The sequence below is a fragment of the Artibeus jamaicensis genome, unplaced genomic scaffold (genome assembly GCF_021234435.1).
Source record: "Artibeus jamaicensis isolate MK-2021 breed Jamaican fruit bat unplaced genomic scaffold, CSHL_Jam_final contig_384, whole genome shotgun sequence".
Taxonomy (NCBI): Eukaryota; Metazoa; Chordata; class Mammalia; order Chiroptera; family Phyllostomidae; genus Artibeus; species Artibeus jamaicensis.
In genome coordinates, this window is record NW_026521810.1 from 12,254,679 (window position 1) to 12,276,124 (window position 21,446).

The 21,446-nt window shown below is 38.6% G+C and overlaps 1 protein-coding gene across 4 annotated transcripts in view; it reads right to left on the bottom strand.

The window, feature by feature from the left end:
* ZC3H8 (zinc finger CCCH-type containing 8) overlaps nt 1–21,446 on the bottom strand; it is a 37,044-nt gene that overhangs the window by 12,668 nt on the left and 2,930 nt on the right. The window contains exons 2-8 of one of the 4 annotated variants that reach the window (XM_053664509.1): nt 18,269–18,365; nt 11,466–11,536; nt 8,689–8,923; nt 7,383–7,516; nt 5,509–5,628; nt 5,014–5,127; nt 3,593–3,700 (exon numbers count right to left, since the gene is read on the bottom strand). In XM_053664509.1, the coding sequence (XP_053520484.1) occupies nt 3,593–3,700; nt 5,014–5,127; nt 5,509–5,628; nt 7,383–7,516; nt 8,689–8,923; nt 11,466–11,536; nt 18,269–18,308 (822 nt within the window). In that variant the 5' untranslated portion in view covers nt 18,309–18,365. Of the gene's footprint in view, nt 1–1,877; nt 1,926–3,592; nt 3,701–5,013; nt 5,128–5,508; nt 5,629–7,382; nt 7,517–8,688; nt 8,924–11,465; nt 11,537–18,268; nt 18,366–21,446 lie in introns of all 4 variants that reach the window. The other 3 variants (XM_053664507.1, XM_053664510.1, XM_053664508.1) reach the window with 3 other exon arrangements.

Here is a 21,446-nt window from a genome sequence, read left to right on the forward strand (position 1 = left end):
CTTTTATCCACAGCCACACCCTTTTCCAGGTAATCCAGCAGTTCCTCTCACAGAGAAAGTACACAGAGTACAATTCTTACTCCTGGACTTTGGCCAATGGGTTGTGAGTAAATGTGATGAAAAAAGGGCCTCTTGAGCTGCTATGAAATGAACACACCCAGCTAGCCCACCGATCCCAAGAGGACAAATGTGGGGCAGAACCATCCAATCAACCTGCTGTAGGAAGTAGAGCCAACCCAGCCAATCTGCAGATACATGAAAAGGAAATGTTTATTTTTACACGGTACAGAGAGAGTTTGTGGTTGTTTGTTAAAAACCATTATCATGACAAATTTTCACTGAAAATTTCCGAGGGATTAAAATATAAATATAAAAAAGTAAAACTGAGAAAAAGACTGTCAAGGTAAGTAATTCTGCTGAGACACCTCAAAAAAAGTGAAAAGCCAGCCCACCAAACAGAAGAAGACCTGCCACACACATCTCACAAAGGACTGTGTCAGCAATCCACGAAACCAATTTGCAGAGGACAATCGGCCCAACAGAAACACAAGCAAAAGACGTTAACAGGCACCTCACCAAAGGTGAAACTCAGAAGCTAATAAGAAAGGAATCCGAACTTCATGAAAATAAAGCCACACGACACCATTTTTACACCTACTAAATTGGTTATAAAAAAAAAAGTCTGAAGAAAACAATGACCAGCAAGTGAATCAACAGTTCTTTTACAGTTGGTGGGTGTACAACTACTCAGAGAAGATTGGTATCATCTTAAATATTAAGATGATACAACAATTCTAAATATTTTTAAGTATTTATTTAAGAATGTTGTATTTACTCTTAAATTCTTAAATATTAAGATGATACAACAATTCAACTCCTTGGTATGCACCCAGGACAACTCACACACATTTAAACCAGGAGACAGGAACATGATCATTTGTAGTATTTAAAAAACCGAAGGAAACCTCAGTGTCCATCAATAGTAGAATAACTAAATAAACTCCAACATTCAATGACTAAAATGTGATGTAGGAGTAAAAATGAATGAATGACAGCTGCATGCATCTACATAAATCTTAGAAGGATAAGCCCTGGCTGCTGTGGCTCAGTGGACTGAATGCTGGACTGCAAACCAAAGGGTCACTGGTTCAACTCCCAGTCAGGGCACATGCCTGGGTTGCAGCCCAGGTCCCCCGACAGTGGGTGCTCAAGAGGCAACCACAGATTGATGTTTCTCTCCCTTACTTTCTCCCTTCTTCCCTCTGTCTAAAAATAAATAAATAAAACCTTAAAAAAATCTTAGAAGGCTATTGTTCAGTGAAAATAGCAGGTCACCAATTAATATAGAGTATGATACTATTTCAAAAAATCCAAACGCAAGCATGACCGAATACACTATTTAGTGAATCATGTACCTTCAACAAATTTACAAAGAGACAGAGGAGGAAAATAAAATACAAAATATGGTGAGAAACCTAAAGGAGGAAGTTGGTCCATGGACACCCACAATATCCAAGGTCTGGCACGGATAACGGCCCTATTTTATTACAAAATTTTCCATTACAAAATCATAAGCATGTACTTCTGTAACATAACAATATCACATTCAAGCACAGCACATGATATTTTAGGTCAAATGTTCAAATTGAAACTACAAATTATTACGCCCATATCACTGCCCTACCAACCGCACTCAACCAGACGTTAATTCTGCCAGACCCTGTATATCTGCACCTATGTACCAAATATTTTTTAAACATTTTAGTAGGGGAAGAGAGAGAAAATGATTTTTTTTTGAGAAAAAGTAAAAGCCTGGTTTCCATGTCAATTTCCAGAGGTGTTTTAAGGGGAAAAAAAGTACTAAACCCTAATGTTACCTTTTTAAATGTATTTTATTTTCATGACTTCTTTTCAGTATCCAAAACCTAGTATAAAAAAAAATCATAACTGTTTTTATGCATTATCAGGTATATCATCCTACTCCTGTAATTTTCTCAAGATCCCAATAATAATCATCCTAGTAATCATCTCATATTGACTGAAAGAGAAACTGAAAAACAAATTTTATATGCAATTCTTCCACATATATTTCATACTAGGTACGAATGACATATTAGGTACGACTTCTAATGCCAGAGCATCCCTTCAGATTTTACAACCTAAAAATATCAGAAACAAGCACCTTTGACTTTCTAACATTTGCATATGCTCAAAAACACTGCCATAAGTTGGTATGGCTTAGTTTTAAAAGAATCTTTTTAAATGATTCTTTCATTTCCACTTATATTTCAAGTTAATTTTAGAGACAGTTGCTCCAAATAACACATGGGAAATGAGAGAATATAGATGGCTATTATTTTTCAACTATCCTTTCTCACAGAAGAAAGACCATCTGAAGATAACATTCTGAAGTAACTGGAGTACTCTGTTGTTGGGAACCGCTCTGCCTGGTTTCAGGAATTGTAACTGCCTCCCATGGCTAAGGCTGAGTGAGCGACCTCCATAATGCCAGCCACTCAAGAGACAAAAGCTTGTCTCTGGTAGCAAATGCTGCCTCAGTTTACTTCCCTGCCCCTAAAGCACAGTCGATGTCCATGATGGGTAAGACTCCTCACAGAGAGGGGCAACCTAAACCAGACAAGATCACTTTGGAGGCCATCATGGAAGGACTGGGGGGCAGGGAGCTGCAGCAAAGAGGGAGCGATGGACCCTCACCCCCTGGCTATTCTGACATAGCCTGAGTCCCCATTTCTGTCTGGGAGAAGCGCTTCCTGGCTCTAATCCACTTAATCCTAAAAACCTATAATGGGGAAAGGGGTGCAGCCCTGTGCTGGAAAGGGTGGGTTCCCCAGGTGATCAGGCCTAAAAAAGAATATGTAAAAATCCTGTGAAACCTGGTTTGTTTAGAATGCTCTCATTTAAATGATAAGCGTCCAAGCAAGAAGTATGTCCCTCAAAGTCTTATGGCTCTTCAGCTATCTGACCCTGACTGAGAATAAGCCCTCACAGTTCTTTGAATGCTATCCATTGTTTGATCCTTACCTGTGTTCTTGTACAAACGAACCCAATTAAAGCCCCTTGAGGAAGGGGCTCTTGGCCCTTCCCCTTTGAGGGATCAGCCACCCTTCCTCCCCAAGCAGATCATGTCTTGGCAGTTTCACTTTCATCTGTGGTGGACGGGAAGACTTTTCGGGCAAAGCTGCCCCCACATTCTGTGATGTAACTCTAACATGTTTATTAACCAATGATCCTTAACTGTCCTTCTGAGAGAATAACAGCAATACCTTTCTCATATTTGCCGTTTCCTTTTTTAAGCTGAGCTATTAACACTTGTAACTGCACTGAAGGTTTTAAGAACATTCTAATCTACACCAGCAATGAATGTAACTTTTCCTTTAAACTACAAGGACAAATGTATAAATGAATAATAACATTCTAAAATGAAGTAAATTCTTAAATTATTAGTCCTCCTATACGTCACATGCTAAGCTATGAGGCACTTTCCTTTTAAGAACAGTAGCTTTTCAAATTCTCACCTTTAGTTCGAATTCCTTAAAAAAAAAAGAAAAAAAAGGACTAAAATCGTACTTACTTTAGCCAACAGTTCCTGCGTTTCGGCCGTCAGAGGAGCATGTGAAAACTTGCAGTGCTCTCCCTGGTAACATTTTGTTCCTGTGTGGTAAAACTTGCAAGGATATTCATGTATCCCAATGTTAAGGAAGAGAACAATCTTAATCCAACTATAATAACTTGCTATTCATTTACAGACTTTATTCTTCCTAAAGGCCCTTCTGACTAGTAGAAACATTGAACTGCGCATTTAAAATTCCCCATTTAAGACAATAAATTATTAACTGGGTTACGTGAAAAAATCTAATTTCAGGATGATTAAATAAATCAACTTATTGGCTATCACAGGACATTTTCTGCTTCATATCTATTCATATAATAGACTACAGATAGACTCCATTGATATAAGAAAGAGATGTGTATAAATACCTTGAGAAGTGTGATTATTTTTAAAATGCTCTTTTGGAGTAGAGGAATTAAAATGAGTGACAATGATATGTCTTAAATCTGGATCCTTGTGTAACAGGATCAATTTATACAATGGCAACATTATTTCCTAGGAAAAGATTCTCAAGCTGTAATTTAAGATTTCTTGTAGCAAATGAATGAAAGTGACTAAAGCTGCTATTACCCTACAATGTTCATGTTCCATGCCTTTGTAATCGGTCTGTACCATGAGTGCTGCAGGGAGAGTTATTCTTCAAATTAAGAGAGGGACAGCTAAGCCTTGGGCCACATGAGGCCCGCGGTGGCTATGAATGTGGCCCAAAACAAAATTGTAAATTTACTTAAAACCTGGTTTTTTGGAGGGTTTTTTTTTTTTTTTGCTCGTTAGTTTTTTTGTAGTGTTTGTGTGGCCCCAGACAAAACTGTAAATTTACTTAAAACCTGTTTGTTTTTTTTCTGCTCGTTAGTTTTCATTAGTGTTTGTGTGGCCCCAGACAAAATTATAAATTTACTTAAAACTTTTTTTTGCTTATCAATTTTCACTAGTGTTTTCATTTAATGTGTGGCCCAAGACAACTCTTCATCCAATGTGGTCCAGACGCGCCAAAAAGTCAGACACCCCTGCGAGTACAGAACACAGAAAACAAGCGTTCCCAGATTACGCAGCTCCTGCCTCTTCTTATGGAGGAGCTTACACGAATATAGATTCGATGAGTGAACGTCAATGCAGAAACCCTGACAAAGACTTTCTGGGACCTGAACAGGTCTCATGAAACCTGCTGCATTTCCGACAGAATTTCTAGGGAATCCCTCTTTTCTTATAGGGGAAAAAAAAATCTGTATACAATTTAATCATTTCAATACTTACCGATTTTGGCTTAGATGATATACTTTTGCCATAGCTAAAACACTGGCTTCACTCAAAATTATACATATTTAAAATGCCTGCATAAGTATTTAGGAAGAGTAAAGTTATAATATCTTGTGATAAAGGATATTATGCAAATACAGGCAGTTTTCACCTCTGGTACAATATCCTTGTACGTAAAACTTACACATTTCCTTCTTCTTCTCTATCTCAGCATCATGATCAAATTTACACTCGTCTCCCTGAGCCAAGAGAAGGAACAAGGAAAAGCCATTATTTCTCACAGTTAAGTCCATATAACTGCTACTAAACTGTAGATAAACCAATAACTCCAGGAAAAAAACCAAAGTCTTAGAATGTATACAGTCTAATTCTTAAGGAGTTATCTTATGGCCATATCACATTTATCTACTTAAAATTTTAAGTCCTAAACAATTTGTGACTATAATACATTTAAAAAAAATATCTTTCTTAAACATAAAATAGTAAAATTTTCCAAGTGAACTTTTCCAGAAGGAAACAAGGTATGCTTTTAGCGTGTTTAGTAGAAACAGAAGTTGGTTTTAGTACATTTTTGGCTGTATCTTACATTTTAGTATGTTTTTGCTGACACATTTTTATACCTTAATACACTTCCTTTCAAGGAAGTATTTACAGACTTGTTTCCCCTTGCGTTCCACTGTGTGCTGGTTGATAAAACCCTGACTCATTCGCACGTGCTGCTTCTCTTTAGGTTTACCATCCTTTGGAAAAAAAACAAAAAAATGTGAGAAAAAGAAAATCTTATTCCACTGCATGAAATTATTTTAAACCACCTATAAAACATTAAGAGGTGACTCTCAAATTTGCCTTGATGTACAGATTTGGACTTTGGTACACCGGCTGAAAAAATGAATGCTTTTGTCAGTTTCAACAGCATTCCATCATTGAATATTGGTATTTATACAACCTGAATATTTTATTGTACTTTGCCTTTACTTTTTTTTTAAAGGTTTTATTTATTTATTTTCAGAGAGGGGAAGGGAGGAAGACAGAGAGGGAGAGAAACATCAATGTGTGGTTGCCTCTTGCACACCTCCTACTGGGGACCTGGCCTGCAACCCAGGCATGTGCCCTGACTGGGAATCAAACTGGTGACCCTTTGATTCACAGTCTGGCGCTCAATCCACTGAGCCACATGAGCCAAGGGCATGCTGTTATTTTTTTTTAATGAATAAAAAAATTTTTTTAAATAGAAGTGTTACTACTTGTGATAAAAAGTGAAGTACAGACCAAGGATGTTTTGGTTAATTGAGACCAAGCTGGAAATCATAAGGCGAATTGAAAGCAGTGGAGTGTTTCAATGAGATGCTCTCTGGGTGTGAGCTGAGTATACTAATCAGATCAAATAAACGTAACTAGGACTATAAGCTCAAAGATAGTGATAAAGATGTATAAACAAAGGGGGATTTCAAAATACCTTTTAGCTCCTTAGAAGCATAAACCGCTCTTAGTGTGTTAACTTACAATACAGCTTCTAGCTTCTGTACACCAAATTTCTGAATAGTTTAAGAAATATAGTAGGTGCAAAGAAGGACGCTGGCTGTACATTCACACGTCTGCTTTGCAATAATGTCAAATTTCCACTTAGCACTATCAAATATGTCTTATAAATATGTTAGTTTAAAGCTAGTTTTATTTGGTTATGTTATTAAATTGTGACGTATATATTTACAATTTGTTCCTCATATACGAGAGCTATCAGCTTTGCCCAAATAACCTTTTAAATCAATGTAGGCAATAAACCAATGTAGGCTTTAAACCAAATGAAAGGCAATACTGATGGGGGTGAAAACACAAAGTCCTAGTGCAGGCCGGGCCCTGTGTAACCACAGGCAGTCACTTGACCTCTGGGGCCTCGAATTTCTCATCTGTAAAATATGGGGGCAGAGCAAGATTTTACATCAGTGCTTCAATCTATAATATTTGGTATTTTTAATATTTTACCACTTGTTCCTATGGCCAAACCTAATAAAAACGGTTGCCACACATTCTAGAAGCCCTTAGAAAGGCAAGTCCAGAGGAATCACTTACTGTCCCACCCTGATAACATACACAGACCAAGGAAGAGGAACTTCTACAAGAAAAATCAAACTACAAGGAGAATGTAGTTGGAGAAGGTGGTTGGTAAGGCCAATGCTCAGATACATTCATTTTTAATTTCCAGAGGGAGTCAAGAACCAGTAGACCAGGGATTGCAACAGGAGAATCTTTGTAATTCTCTGTGGCCTTTCACATGAGCATCTGTATTCCCATGGACACTGAGAGCACAACACTCAAAAATCAAGGGGCTGTGTGCATACATTTGGGATGTCAGGTGCAACACAAAGGCTGTGGGCAGGGGCTGGCGGCTCCTGCGTGAGGGAGAACGTGGAAGCCACTCAGGTGGGAGATGTCACCTCTGATAACCCTCCCTTTGTGGCTTGTCACTGAAGATAAGACAGAATGGTCCCTGTACCTGTTCCTGTGAGCCACTGTTGCTCAGTGATGCACTGGACCCCTTGTCTGCAGCGCCAGGCCATTTCCGCTTCATTTTCTTCTGTTTACCATTCTTGTGGGCTGCTTTAAGGTTTTTCTTTTTTTGTTTAACAGCTAAAACACAAAGTTAATTTTAATGATGACCAAAAGCACAACAGCAGTTTACTCTTTAAAAGTACACTCTATAATAATCTCAAAGTTCTATTCAACAAGTGAAATGGGCATGATGCTACTCTGTCTTCCTAGAAACTGAGGGATTAAAAGATCAAAGACAGCATCAATATATTCTGTATCCTAACCCATTCTCTGTGAAAATATATACAGTACTGTCAGGAAAAAAAACAAGATAATGACTGAAGTCAGTCTAACTAGCCACCAGCCAGACCCTTTGGAAGTGTTCCGACTGTTTTGGGTCTAATCAGGAACTCCATAGCACTGCAACAGTAAAACTTCAAATGTTTGAGCTGCATGCGTTACTAATGTATTTTTCACTGGGAACACTTCACAAGAGACTAAATTTAGATGACCCATTTTATACAGAAAAACATTTAAAGGGGAGAGTCAGTAAAATGAGAGGATTAAGAATTTCATTTATACAATGATACTGCAGTAACTCTGGCATCAGATGGGTATGAGACGTATTTATATAACTCACTTTGCAAATTATATAAATGTCTAGTTGCTGAAACTAATACTGTATGCCAACTGTAACTGAAATTTTCTTTAAAAATCAGAAAAAAACACAAATAGAAGCCTCAGAAAAAGAATTTCATTTATAATTCTCATTTGTCCTCATTGTCTATGGCTAAATTTCAGTTTAGTAATCTAAAAGAAAGTATGTCTGAGGTGAGTCTGACCATTACCTTTCCGGATATTAAGTCAATTCGTCTTCAGATGACAGCAATGCAAACAAACAGGTGTGTTCATCCTTTACACATGCAGGAGCTGGAGTTTAGTGCTCTCCCTTTCAAAGTACTCATGGCCTTTGATAACCCTCCTGAACTCAGCTCCTCCTACAAACTGAGCATTGTACACTGTGTGGCCAGGCCTTAGTGGGGGTCTTAGGCTACGCAACCTCACATCTGGTGGAAAGATCCATAAAAACTATGATCTGAGAAAATGCCCAATTCATGGACAACTGCAGCTACTCCTCTAGATAGAATTTAAGTCAGGGGTTGTCCACCAACACCCTGCCCCACCTGAAAAACTGTCTTCCAGGTAACCTGTCCCTGGTGCCAAAAAGGTTGGGGATAGCTACTTAAACGATCAAATAGTTTGACCTTTACCTTTCTGTGTACCCTTTGCTTCCTCTTTCTTCACAGATTCTTCAGGAAATGGTAGGGATTGAGCAGCATTTGCCATTTCTTTGGCTTTTATATACTGTTGAAGCTCTTTGGCAAAATTATCTTCTGATTCCTGACTGCAGATATCATTATCACTGTATACATCATAGTCCTTGCTTCTTGATTTTCTACGTTGTAAATTCTTCGGTGATGTTATAGGGTTTCCAAAGTGCCGAAACTAAGTAAAAATTAAAAATTTGATTAAAAAAACCTAGTACAACTCCAAATAATGTGGTTTTAAAGAAGAAACAAAGGCTGGCCATAAGCTGATCATTGCTGAGGTTGGGTGACAGGTATATGGGATTCATACATTACTTTTTCCACTCTTCTGCATTTGAAATTTTCCAGAATTAAAAAAAATAAAATAAAAAAAGAAACATCTGGCATGACAGTCATCCTTAAAGATAATCTGAGGGAAGATTCTGAATTTGTACACTCTACATACTCTGCTGAATTATGAGTAAACCCCCAAATCTTAATTACTTGGTATAAAGAAATTACAGTATCATAGTTCACATTTCTCCATTTGCATTGACTCTACTTTTAAATGGTTTAATTCAGTAACTCATGATTTCATAAAAGCAGATGGTGATGGTCCAATTAAAAACCCACTACACAAAGATAAATCATAGCTGCCAAAGCCTATTCTTTTCCCCACAATTCACAGCATTGTTGGCAGAAGAGGTGGCAGCCATAACGACAAGGAAGAAAGAGCTGCCCGATTCTCCACTCAGGGTAACTTTCAGAAATCCTTTTCTGACTGCTGATGGAGCTGTTCCGAGATGACAGCTGCAAACACAGGTACCCATTTGCAGCAGAAGCCCAGGGCTGGCAGCTGACGTTGGAGAGCCTGGGGTGATCACAATGGACAGCTTGAACCACTCTGAGTATAAAAATTTCCAAGTACTGGTTACACAGGTATACCCAGCTCAATAATTATAATCAATATGGAAAATATATTTCAATTAAATAGTTTATTTTAAATACCCAAGTGTAAAGGGCTCCTTTTTTTCTTCCTTTTTTACAGGATCCTAATTTGATGTCAGGTAGAGATGACATGTGTATTGTTAAAATGCCCAATGACCCTGCTCCAGAGAACACTTCTAGGCCTGGTCTCTTACCTACCTTCTCATAACCGATGGAGACGAAGAACTCAAACAAGAAACAAAACAGAAGAATCACTATGTAACCCATATCAGGTGGTCCAATTTAAAGGTTTACTGACTGTACGCCTAGAAGAATGAATGTGCTCCTGCTTGAAGAACGCAAACTGAGAAAGCTTCCTGGATCGCCAACCAATCCAGCAGTCTTCAGGCCACCAAGTTCTTCACCTCCACATTCTCAAGGAAGAGCATTTTCCCCTCAACTAATGCCATAAAAGAATATATAAACAAAGTTTCTGGTCAGGAGTTGGCACACTGGCCTGGCCTCCTGCTTTTGTAAATGAAGTTTTGCAGGGACACAGTCACACCCAGTCACTCATCACCTATATCTATGGCTGCCTAGTTGTGGCAGAGACAACATTGCTCATGAAATTGGAAAGATGCACTATCTGCTCCTGTACGGAAGAGCTGGCTGACTCCTGCAGTGATTATTGTGTTTACCTTGGTTTCATGCTAATTTTATTTAGTGGGCACAAAAGAACCAAAAAAATCATTCAGTAGCCAAAGCTCCCACGCAGCTCAGCTTAGTCAAACACACAGAGATAAGATTACATTCAGAGTATTGAATCAAAATATTACAACAATCCGAATGGGTGACTAAGGGTCCCCCTTGCATAAAACAAGCAGGCCTACTGAAGCAGACCTCTTTAACTGCAAGTAATAGTATGTCTGGTTTATTTGCATTAAAGAAAGAGATTAAATGACTTAGCAGAAATAAAACCAGGACAATCATCAGCTATGTTGTTTTACTACACATTAGAAATGAGTCTTACCAGTTGATTCTTTTCAGAGGGCACTGAAATACACCGAGTACAAATGCTGCTTAAAATACTTTTTTCACACAACTAGTATAAACTCACTGCTTTGACATTTGCTGTTTCCTATATAACTTAGAAAGCGCACATATAACTTTTTCCTCCCTTTGTAAAGAAGTTTAAATAAAGTAGTTTTAAGTAAAAGACTTTCCTGCCTTTCATTCAGAATAGTTTACTGAACCAGTATAGCTTCCTGACATTCCACAGAAATAAAGTACAGAAACGTAAAAATTCATAGTTCCGTGGTAGAGCTGGGGTGGGGGAGTGGAGAGAACATAAAGTACATTCACCAGAATTGACAGGAATTCAACACGTTCTTGGCAGATTTTTGATAAACAAAAGCAAGCTCTAAGGTGGAGGCTGGGCTTAGGTTGAATGTGAAAATGAGGCTATTAACTGAGGACAAATTAAAACTCTACACTAAAGCAGACAAAGCTATTATAACAAGCTCTCTCTGCCCAGCCCTCAACAGAACATAATCGAAGAGAAGTTTACCCTTAGAGAGAGAGGGGGAGTGGGGGTGTTTACCCTGGGCAAAAAGAGAAGACTATTCTCCACAGAAACTGAAGAAAATAGTTGAGAAAAGCCAAGTCTCCTTATGTGGGTAGTAAGACCTCAGAGCAAGTTCTCCACGTTCTGGCATTTGGGAGCACTTCAGTGCACTATAAATTTCAGTGACGGTTAGAACGTGATAGCATTTTGCCGAGCCGTGACATTTTTTTCATTTCCAGTGCATACCCACCATGTCAAAACATGAAAAGTGAACTTCGAATGCCATGTTTTGGGTTGGCCAAAAAGTCCATTTAGTTTTTTCTGTAAAATAAAAGACACATTTTTCATTTTCATCAGTAACTTTATTGATCTGGATGTTTTGAGTAAGTTGACTATCTCCCACTATTGGCTTGTAGCAAGTAGAGGCCGGGGTGCTGCTAAACACCTGCCAATGTATTAGCCCCACAGCAAAGAGTTATTTGGCCAAAATTTCAATAGTACCAGGAAATTTTGCAAATCACTTCTGACATGTTCGATCAGACACAGCACTTTCTTCATATACTTTCTGTTTCAGTTGTGTTTTTACCTTTCTTAAAGTAATAAAGCATACGTAATGTTCTGAAATGTGTATTTTTCTTCTATCTTCAATACTAAAATGGCTGCACAACTATTCACCAATATTAATGAGTTTTTTATTTTTTAAAGATATTATTTATTTATTTTTCGAGAGAGGGGAAGGGAAGGAGAAAGAGAAGGAGAGAAATATCAATGCATGGTTGCCTCTCGCACACCCCCTACTGGGGACCGGGCCCACAACCCAGGCATGTGCCCTAACTGGGAATCGAACTGGTGACCCTTCGGTTTGCAGGCTCACACTCCATCCACGGGGCTACACCAGCCAGGGCTTTAATAAGTTTTTTTTAAAAAAATACACGCCCAATGTGACAGCTGTTACAATATAATCTAACGGAACTATTTTGAATGAAGTTAAAGACACCTAAGCACTACTAAGAGCCATCGTATGGAAAAAACAAAATTTTTAGCCAACCCAATATTTAAGGCACAGTGAAATATGGATGACTTTGTTGTCCAATTAGATGGCAAAACATTATGATGATTATGCTTAAAGAACGTAATATATTTCAACACTGCAATACTAATCATTCATCACAATGGTCCCAACTCAATGGTTAAAAAAATTCCAAGAAGTAAAACAAAATGATCATAGAATTATTTCTTCACAAAAATAAAAAATGATAATGGACTGAAATCAAAGTAAGTTTCTGAATAGGCTGCTCGCTGGCCACCAAAGACAGCTGAGGGCAAGTTAATTAACTCTTGTTTGATTGCAGCAATTGAAAAAGCAGCCAGAGAAAATAAAGTTACTTAAGACACTGGCCTTTTGGCAATTACAGTTGCTCAAAGACACGAGGAAACTGAGAGAAACGTTGACAATTAAAAAAGGACAAATACTATCAAATGCTTTTCCTTGGCTCTCAAAGAGCTGAGATGTTACCAATACTGCTCAGTATCCCCGTGCTGTCCAAAGATAAAACAAGGAGCAAGATGTCCATTCCCACCCAAATTGCAGCAGGTATGGTTTCCAGGCTCAAACAGCAGTGACTTACACACAAATGCAAAGAAAAATGTCACTTCAAAATCCATTTAACTCTGCAACTGAGAAATTACCACCTAACCTTCAAATGGAAGTGATTACTCTGCAATGTAAAGACATGCTAAAAGGCAAACTTCAAGAGAAGAGTCTAATCAAGTTCTACAAATGCCTTCCAACCAATAAATATGCCCAACGAAAACCATGCTGTGGACTGGCAGTACCTGTCTGCAATAAAAGACGTCTTCAAAGATGGAAATGTATAGAGTCTCATTACAGATCAATATTACGAGAAAAATCTTTGCCATCAACTTTTCTTTTTTTTTTTTGCCATCAATTTTGACAGGAGTACTAACTCCAAACTCCTTTATTATCCCAAAAAGAAGAATCCCATTCTTCTCATTAGCAAAACCCACGTTACAAAAACTTTTTTATGCTGTTTTGTCCTTTACTGAAAATGTTTACTGACTCCTAATCTAGAGTATAAAACAAAAAGGCAGGAAAAAGGGGAAAGTGATCCAGAAGCAAATATAATTCAAGGGAAAAACAGAACTTAGGAATTAAAAATAAAGACACAAAAATATTTAAGTATTTAAATACTTAGTATTATATTCAAAAAACAATGCTAGAATGCAGCAACAAAACAAAGAACAAGAAATAACTCTTGAGAAGTTAAATTATGATTTATGAAATAAAGATAAACAGAAATAGAGGAAATTTCTTAGAATATAAAAGACTCCCTGACTAATGTGGCTCAGTTGGTTGGGCACCAGCCTGCAAAGCAAAAGGTCACTGGTTTGATTCCCAGTCAGGACACATGCTTAGGTTGCGGATTCAGTCCCCGTCAGTGGTGCTTATGCAAGGCAGCCAATCAATGTTTCTCTCTCACTCTAATGTTTTCCTTCCTTTCTCCTTCCCTTCTCCTCCCTACAAATAAATAAATAAATATTTTTAAAAAATTATAAAGGACCTGGCTGGTGTGGTTCAGTAGATTGAGCGCTGACCTGTGAACCAAAGTGTTGCTGGTTCGATTCCCAATCAGGGCACATGCCTGCACTGCAGGCCAGGTCCCCAGGGGGAGTGAAGGGGGCACATGAGAGGCAACCACACATTGATGTTTCTCTCCCTCCCTCCCTTTCTCCCTCCCTCCCTTCCCCTCTCTAAAAATAAATAAATAAAATCTTTAAAAAATACATAAAGGACAAAGAGAACGAAAACACAAAAGGAAGACACGCCTCACATATGAAGGGTATGCGTGGAGTATGAGTGAACGTTCTCACCAAACACTAAGCACAATCAATGAAAAAAGATTCACAACCTTCAGGAACACCAAAAAATAAAGAACCTAGAGGCTTCCAGGGAAAACCGGACACTTACAATGGAACTAGAATCAGACTGGCAACACTCTACATTAGCAACACTGGCTGCATGGAAGAAAATGGAGCAATAACCTCAAACTTGATACTATTTCAGCGAAACGACCTATCAACTATGAGGATAAATTCAGGATATTTCCAGAAAGGTTAACAAGAACTGAAAAGTTTAACCCCGAGCACTACTACACATGCCAGCCACATGAGAAATCAACACAGAAAAAGATGTAACTGACACTAACCGCACCAAACACCTAACAAAATGGGTGTGAGATATAAGACATCCACCAAGAAAACTATAAACACTGTTGGCAGAAGTGAGAGAGGACCTAAAAAAAACTCCTTGTTCTGAAGATGTCAATTCTCCCCCAGATGGTCTATAGATTCGATGCATTCCCAGTAAAATTCCCACCAGGATATTCTGTAGAATTTGATAAACTGCTTCTAAAATCTATATGAAAATGCAAAGGGCTAAGAATAGCCAAGACATAAAGAAGAAAACCAAGATGTGAGGACTTGCTTACCTGATATCCAAACTCATTACAAACCTGTAGTAATTCACACAGGTCTTGAGGGACAGAACAGACAAATAAACCAGTGGAGGAGAATAGTCCAGAAACAGACCCACTGGAACATGAACTCTTGACTTTTGACGATGGTGATACTGCAGACCTACTGGGGCAAACGCAGTCGTTTGTCCCCAGTTGATGGCTCCAGAACAATTGGGTATGATAACGAAGAAGAAAAGTAAAACAAAATTCGCTGTTCCCCTGTTTCATAGTGTACACAAAAATCAATCCTGGGTGATTATAAAGTTGAATGTGAAAGGCAAATAATAAAGACACTGTAGGAAAATATTTTTATCTCAGGATATTTGAATAAAACATAGAAAGCAGTAACTATAGGGGAGAAGTTTAACAAATGTATATATATTAAAATTATAAACTTTTCATCACAAAAAGCCACTGAGTGGAAAGAAAGCCACAAAATAAGAAGATATTTGCAACACATAATCCATAATGAAGGGGAAATCCCCTTTATATCCAGAATAAAGAACTATAAATGAAGATAAAAACAATCAGAGACCAACCAGTTTAAATAAAGGACAGTCCCAGCTGGGTAGCTCAGTTGGTTGGAGCATTGTGCTGTGCACCAGAAGGTTGTGGATTTGATCCCTGGTCAGGGCAAATGCCTGGGTTGTGGGTTCAATCCCCAGTTGGGGCATGAATGGAAGGCAACCGATCAATGCTTCTTTCTCACATCAGTGTTTCTCTGCCCCCCACCCCCTTTTCTCTCTCTCTCTACATCAGTAAACATATTCTTAGGTGAGTATTTAAAATAAAAAAGGACAAAAAGACTTAAGAAGCACAAAAAAAGGGGGTCAATCCAAATGTACAAACATGGAAAGATGGTCCATCACAATAGTAATCAAGAAAATACAAACTAGGTTACAATGAGATACCTCACCAGATGGCAAAAAATTAGAAAGGTAACAGTATCAAGAATGGAACATTCTTGAATGTAGAAATACAGTCCCTCATACTGCTGCCTCTGAAGGAAAAGGAAAATCAGAACCACTCTGGAATATGAGTTGCCATCACAGCAAAGGGTAAAGGTACTTAAAAAGTCAGCAGTTCCGTTCCTGCGTAGAGTTGTCCCCACCTGACCATTCCGAGACCCCCAGGGGACGCCAAAAACTTAGGGTGGTGTCGGACCCTATACATGCTATGTTTTGTCCTAATATGCATACCTATGATAAAGTTTAATTTATAAATTAGACACAGTAGATGAACAATGACTAATAAAATAGAACAACTGTAACAACGTATGTTATAATAAAAGTTATGTGACTGTGGTCTCTCTCTCTGTCTTATTGTGCGATACTCATACCTTTTCACTGAAAGGAAGCACCTTACATCTCCTGATACACCCAAATTGCCAGTATCACTACTCTTGTGCCCTGGGGCCATTATTAAGAAAAATCAGGGTCACTTGAACACAAGCACTGTGACACCAGGACAACCGATCTGATAACCAAAACAGCTACCAAGCGATCAATGGCCTGGAAGCGTCTACAGAGTGATGGGCTGGACCAAAATGGGACGCTTCATGTCCTGGACAGAATGGAGCAGGACAGCATGAGGGTTCACCACGCTACTCAGAACACCGTGCAATTTAAAACTTCTAAATTGTTTCTTTTTGGACTGTTCCATTTAATATTTCCACATTGTGGCTGACTGTGGGTAACTGGAACCAAGGAAAGCAGAACTGTAAGGGGAACCACTGTACACGTGCAGCACGATACAAGTGAGAATGGAGCGGTGTTGCCCGTAACTCCAAAAACGGGAATCAGACCAAAGGTCTACCAACAATAGAAGCTACTATATCCAACTAATGGAATAACCTGCAGCTAAGAAAAGAAGGAAACACGTATACGCTATATAAATCTTACAAATATAATGTTGAGAAAAAGAGCATACAGGACACTATTCTATTTCTGTAAAGTGCAAAAACGGGAAAGAAACAACAGTATTCTTATGGGTGACAGCTTAAGTAAAACTGTAAAGAGCAAGGAAGTGACTGATACACAAGGTAGGACTGTACTTATCTCTAGGAAGAAACAAGGGGTATGGCTGAGAAGGGAGGCCCAGAGGCTTTGATGGTAATGATCTTCCTTGACTTCCAATGTGCTGACCTGGGTACTTTCTTTTTAACTAATTGAGACCCATTCAACTTCTACACACACGTGGGTAAAGAGCCTCGGCTACAGCAAGCCTCCTTAGGAATAATCTAGGGTCCATCTTCTCACAGTACTGTTTCTTGAAAACTACTAAGGCAATCCTAGAACGCTGCACCTGCCTATCTCCTGGATGGGGTTGTATTACACACGGATTAGGGGACTCTGACTGGAGCCCAAGTTATTAAAATAGTAGAAAAATTAGTGGGAAATCCAAGCTGCACTTTCTCCTGTCAATCTTGGCTCTCGTCCACGGCAGCCGGACATGCCCTAAAGGGCAAAAGAAGTGACATACTTGATTAGCTGAGAGGCTTTCCTTAGGAGCTGAAGATGCTGTACATGCTATACTTTGTCTTATATCCTTTTACAAAGCTAAATATGAAAGTATCATAGTAAAGCCTATTTGTATCTGTGAGTCTCACTGTCAATTAAAACCCATTCTTTTGTAATGTGTTAAAATTCATAATTTAAAAAAAGTTCAAAAGAAAAAAGAGGCAAGAGAGGAGGAGCAGGTATTGGCTTTGTTACAGCTTGAGTGTGTTCCCCCCACAGTCTTACATTGAAGTCCTCAACCCTGGTACTTTAAAATATGACTTTGTTTGGAAATAGGGCCATTGTACGTATAAGTAAAATAAGGTACCAGCATGGGCTCTAACCCTGTATGACCAGTGTCCTTATGAAAAGAGGAGATTTAGACACAGACATGCACACAGGAAGAACACCATTCAAACACGTAGGTAAAGATCAAGGTGATACTCTGGGAGCCAAGCCAAGGAACACCAGAGATGGCAGCAAACCACCAGAAGGTACGGGAAAGGCCTGGCACAGATTCCCTTTCACGGCTCCCACGGCTCTAAGAAGAAACCCACCCTGCCAACATCTTCAGCTCAGAATTCTAGCCTCTTGACCCATGAGAAAATAAATGTCTGCATTTTAAGTTCCTAGTTTGTGGTATTTTGTTATGGAAGTCCTAGCAAACTAATACAAACTTTAAGCCTTACCTCACTAAGATTAATTAAGTTAGCCATGAATATCCTTAAAATTTTGATGTAATTTGAAAAGAAGTTTTTGAAACACTTCACAACCCATTTCAGAAACAGGGAAAACAAACATAAAAGCAATGCACTGGAAACAGTTCATGGTAAAAGACAAAGTCCTTAAATGATACATTTTTAAATGTATCACTCATATCACTTTGGTGACAAAAAGTGTCACCAGGTTTGATATGAGTAACTGGGTCTCAAATGCTAACTAAAATGAGACAAACAGGATCCCTAAAAATTTCTCATATCCATCCCTATCTGTTTTTCCAATATGCCAACTTATCTTACTTTTTTGGGAATACGCGCACACTCCAGTTTTACTTTCCATTTTATTTTCTCTTCTTGTGTTTCTTCGACTTCTGTATCATCTATTTCATCATCGATTCTGTAGCAAAAATATCAAATAACACAAGAGGATTTTTTCAACCTGAGAAGAGTTCACATCACAGTGTCAAAATCCACAGCTTTGGCTTCTCTTCAACTTGCTCTCAAAGAAATTCCAAATACAGATTCCACTGCAAATACTCCAGAAAAATAATATTAAACAAAACTATAACGAGCAGTACCTAGCAACATGCCTATGAGTAAAAAGTAAAGCTGAAATTTTAGATCTCATTATATAACCTTAATGTTCAAGTATTAGCAGCTTTTAAATTTATCCATTAACTTATAATTCCATTCATTCAAAAAATACTGAGTATCTACTATATACCAGGACTGGGGCCTTAAATCCTAGGATACAACAATCAACAAAACAGACCTCATCCCTGCCTTCTGAGAACTTCCTATCTGCTTGGGAGAAAGAAGGAAAGCAATTTCAATACAGTGTGATGAGTACAGGTGTATATGCAGGCAGAACACAACCTATATTTGGGGGCCAGAGGCTTTCTGAACCTAAAAGGCATGCAAGAGTTAGTAAACAAAGAAGAGTGTGAGGAAGGCCAGTACTTCAGGGAGAATGCAGGGTGCCTTCCTAGGCCAGGAGAGCCCCAAACTGACATTCTAAGTGGCAAGAGGAAAAAAGTGAAGCTGTTTTCACACTCACAAGGTCTGAGAAGTTGAACATGTATACACATCATCTGAGACAATTACTTGATATTCCAGCAAAACTAAAAGTGAACCCAAAAAAGATAAAGATGGGAAATACAAAAAACTAGTGAACAAAGAAGCCAATAAAATTTATAAGTAAACCTAAATAATGGTTGATGCTATAGATACAGGGGCACCGAACACAATTTTGTCTCAGAAAGTAGTGGCTACTGAATAAAGCTTAAGACGTGTTACACTCAAGATAAAGGCGAGGACTAGACAATTGTGCGCATACTCAAAACCACACCCGACAAGAAGGTGAAGGGTGGTTTGTGCTTCTTTCCCAGCTGCAGGAGGAGCCCAGGCTTCATAGCTCCACCCAATCCAACAGTTTGCCACTGATATGTCTGCAATCAGAGCTTCAGAGTTATACCCACCAGATCAACTATGAAGTTTTTTGAGCCTTCTACAGAAGCTCCCATTGCAAGAGCCAATAAACCAAATACCGTGGACTTTCACTGCTCTGGTTTTCAGTAATAAATCAAGGGAGCAAGAAATAACCTATCCTTTGGCAGAATAATCATGACAACAGCAGCTAACACCGGCATTATGATTACTCAGTGCCAGGCACTGTCTCATGGACATTACACATATCACAAGAACCCTATGGCATGCATACTACTATTTAAAAGCCTGTTTTACAGATGAGGAAACTGAATTATGGGAAGCTTATGTAACACATCACAGACCTAGTAAATGGTGGCGCTGAGACTGAAACCCAGGCAGGCAGAGGCAACTCCCTACTCATATATCCACCTGGTATTTACTAGACATAATCTTAATATGTGCAAAACTGAACTTTGATCCAATTCTCCTGCTATCTTGAACTCCAACCTTCTAGTGATACTGACCAAAAACCCTGAAGATGACCTTGACTTCCCTCATATCCCTCATCCAATGCATGAAGACATCCAGTTTATCTTTAAAATATATCCGTATTTGACCACTTCTTGCCACTGATACTATGATGCAAGTGACTCTTGCCCATCTATACTCTACTCTCAACACATGCAGAATGACCTGGCTAAACTGTCACTCTCTGCTGAAAGCCTTCCAATGGCCTCCCAGCTCATTCAGGGTAGAAGCCAACATCCTTATAATGGTACCTACAAATTCCTGCATGATCAGCTTCCCATAAACCACCCAAAACCACTCAAGTCTGACTACTCTTACCCCACGCATCATTCTGGCCATTTTGCTCCCACCACCCAATCACACCAAGTTCATCGTACCTCAGGCCCTATATATGGAACGCTTCCCTACTAAACATCCACCTCCCTCACCTCCTTCAGGTCCCTACTCGAATATACTTATCAATGTTGTTAGTGAGGCTTTCCTTAACTACCTTCTTTGAAATACCTACATCCTTCCCATCATCCCATCCTTTAAAAAAAAAAAACCCAACATTTTATTTATTCATTTATTTTTAGAGACAGGAAGTGAGGGAAAAAGAGAGGGTGAGAAACACCAATGTGTGGCTGCCTCCTGCATGCCTCCCACTGGAGACCTGGCTGGCAACCCAGGCATGTGCCCTGACTAGGAATTGAACCAAGGGTTCATAGGCCAGCACTCAAGCCACTGAGCCACACCAGCCAGGGCCCATCCTTCCTTCCTATCCAACTACCCTTCTTTCACCTGCTCTATGGCACTGATCACCTAAAATCCCATATAGTAATGAAACCAATTTTACCACAGGCTAACTAATATACACAAAAGTCAGGTTCCTAAGGCATCTTTTATCAACGTTAGAACTAAAAGACATTGAACAAAATTACGTTATTTGAGCACCTGTTTTATAGTTATATATTGTCTGTGCCTCAAGAATATAAATCTCTTGAGTACAAGATTTTTTTTAATCTCTTTTGCTCATTGCTATATCCCCAGGGCCTAGAATAATGTTCTGTACTTAGCAGGTGTTCAATAAATGAGTAGTTCCATAATAAAATTACCAGGAAAAAATCCATTTAAAACAAAAATCTTTATGCATTGAAAATAATGCCATAGGCAAAGGCAAAAGATAAATAACAAATTGGGGGTACATATCTGCAGACTAGAAATACTAAAGTTTTAAAGAGAAAAATAGGCAAAGGATATGAGTAACAGTTCACAGGTGCTCACCAAAACCATAATGTAATATCCTTCTTTTCACCTGACATTTTGGGAAATATCCAAAAGTGTCATAAAGGAATAACATAAAAGTAGTTCAGTAAAATTTTCAAACTGATGACCGCCACTGGTTTTTTATGTCACTACTCTCTTTTTTGTAATGATTCACTTTGCTGATTTCTCTTATGTATTTTGATAGTTTATTGATTCCTCTGCTTTTTCTTTGTAGATGATCCTACCATATGCAAGTAATTAGTATATTTGTCTCTTT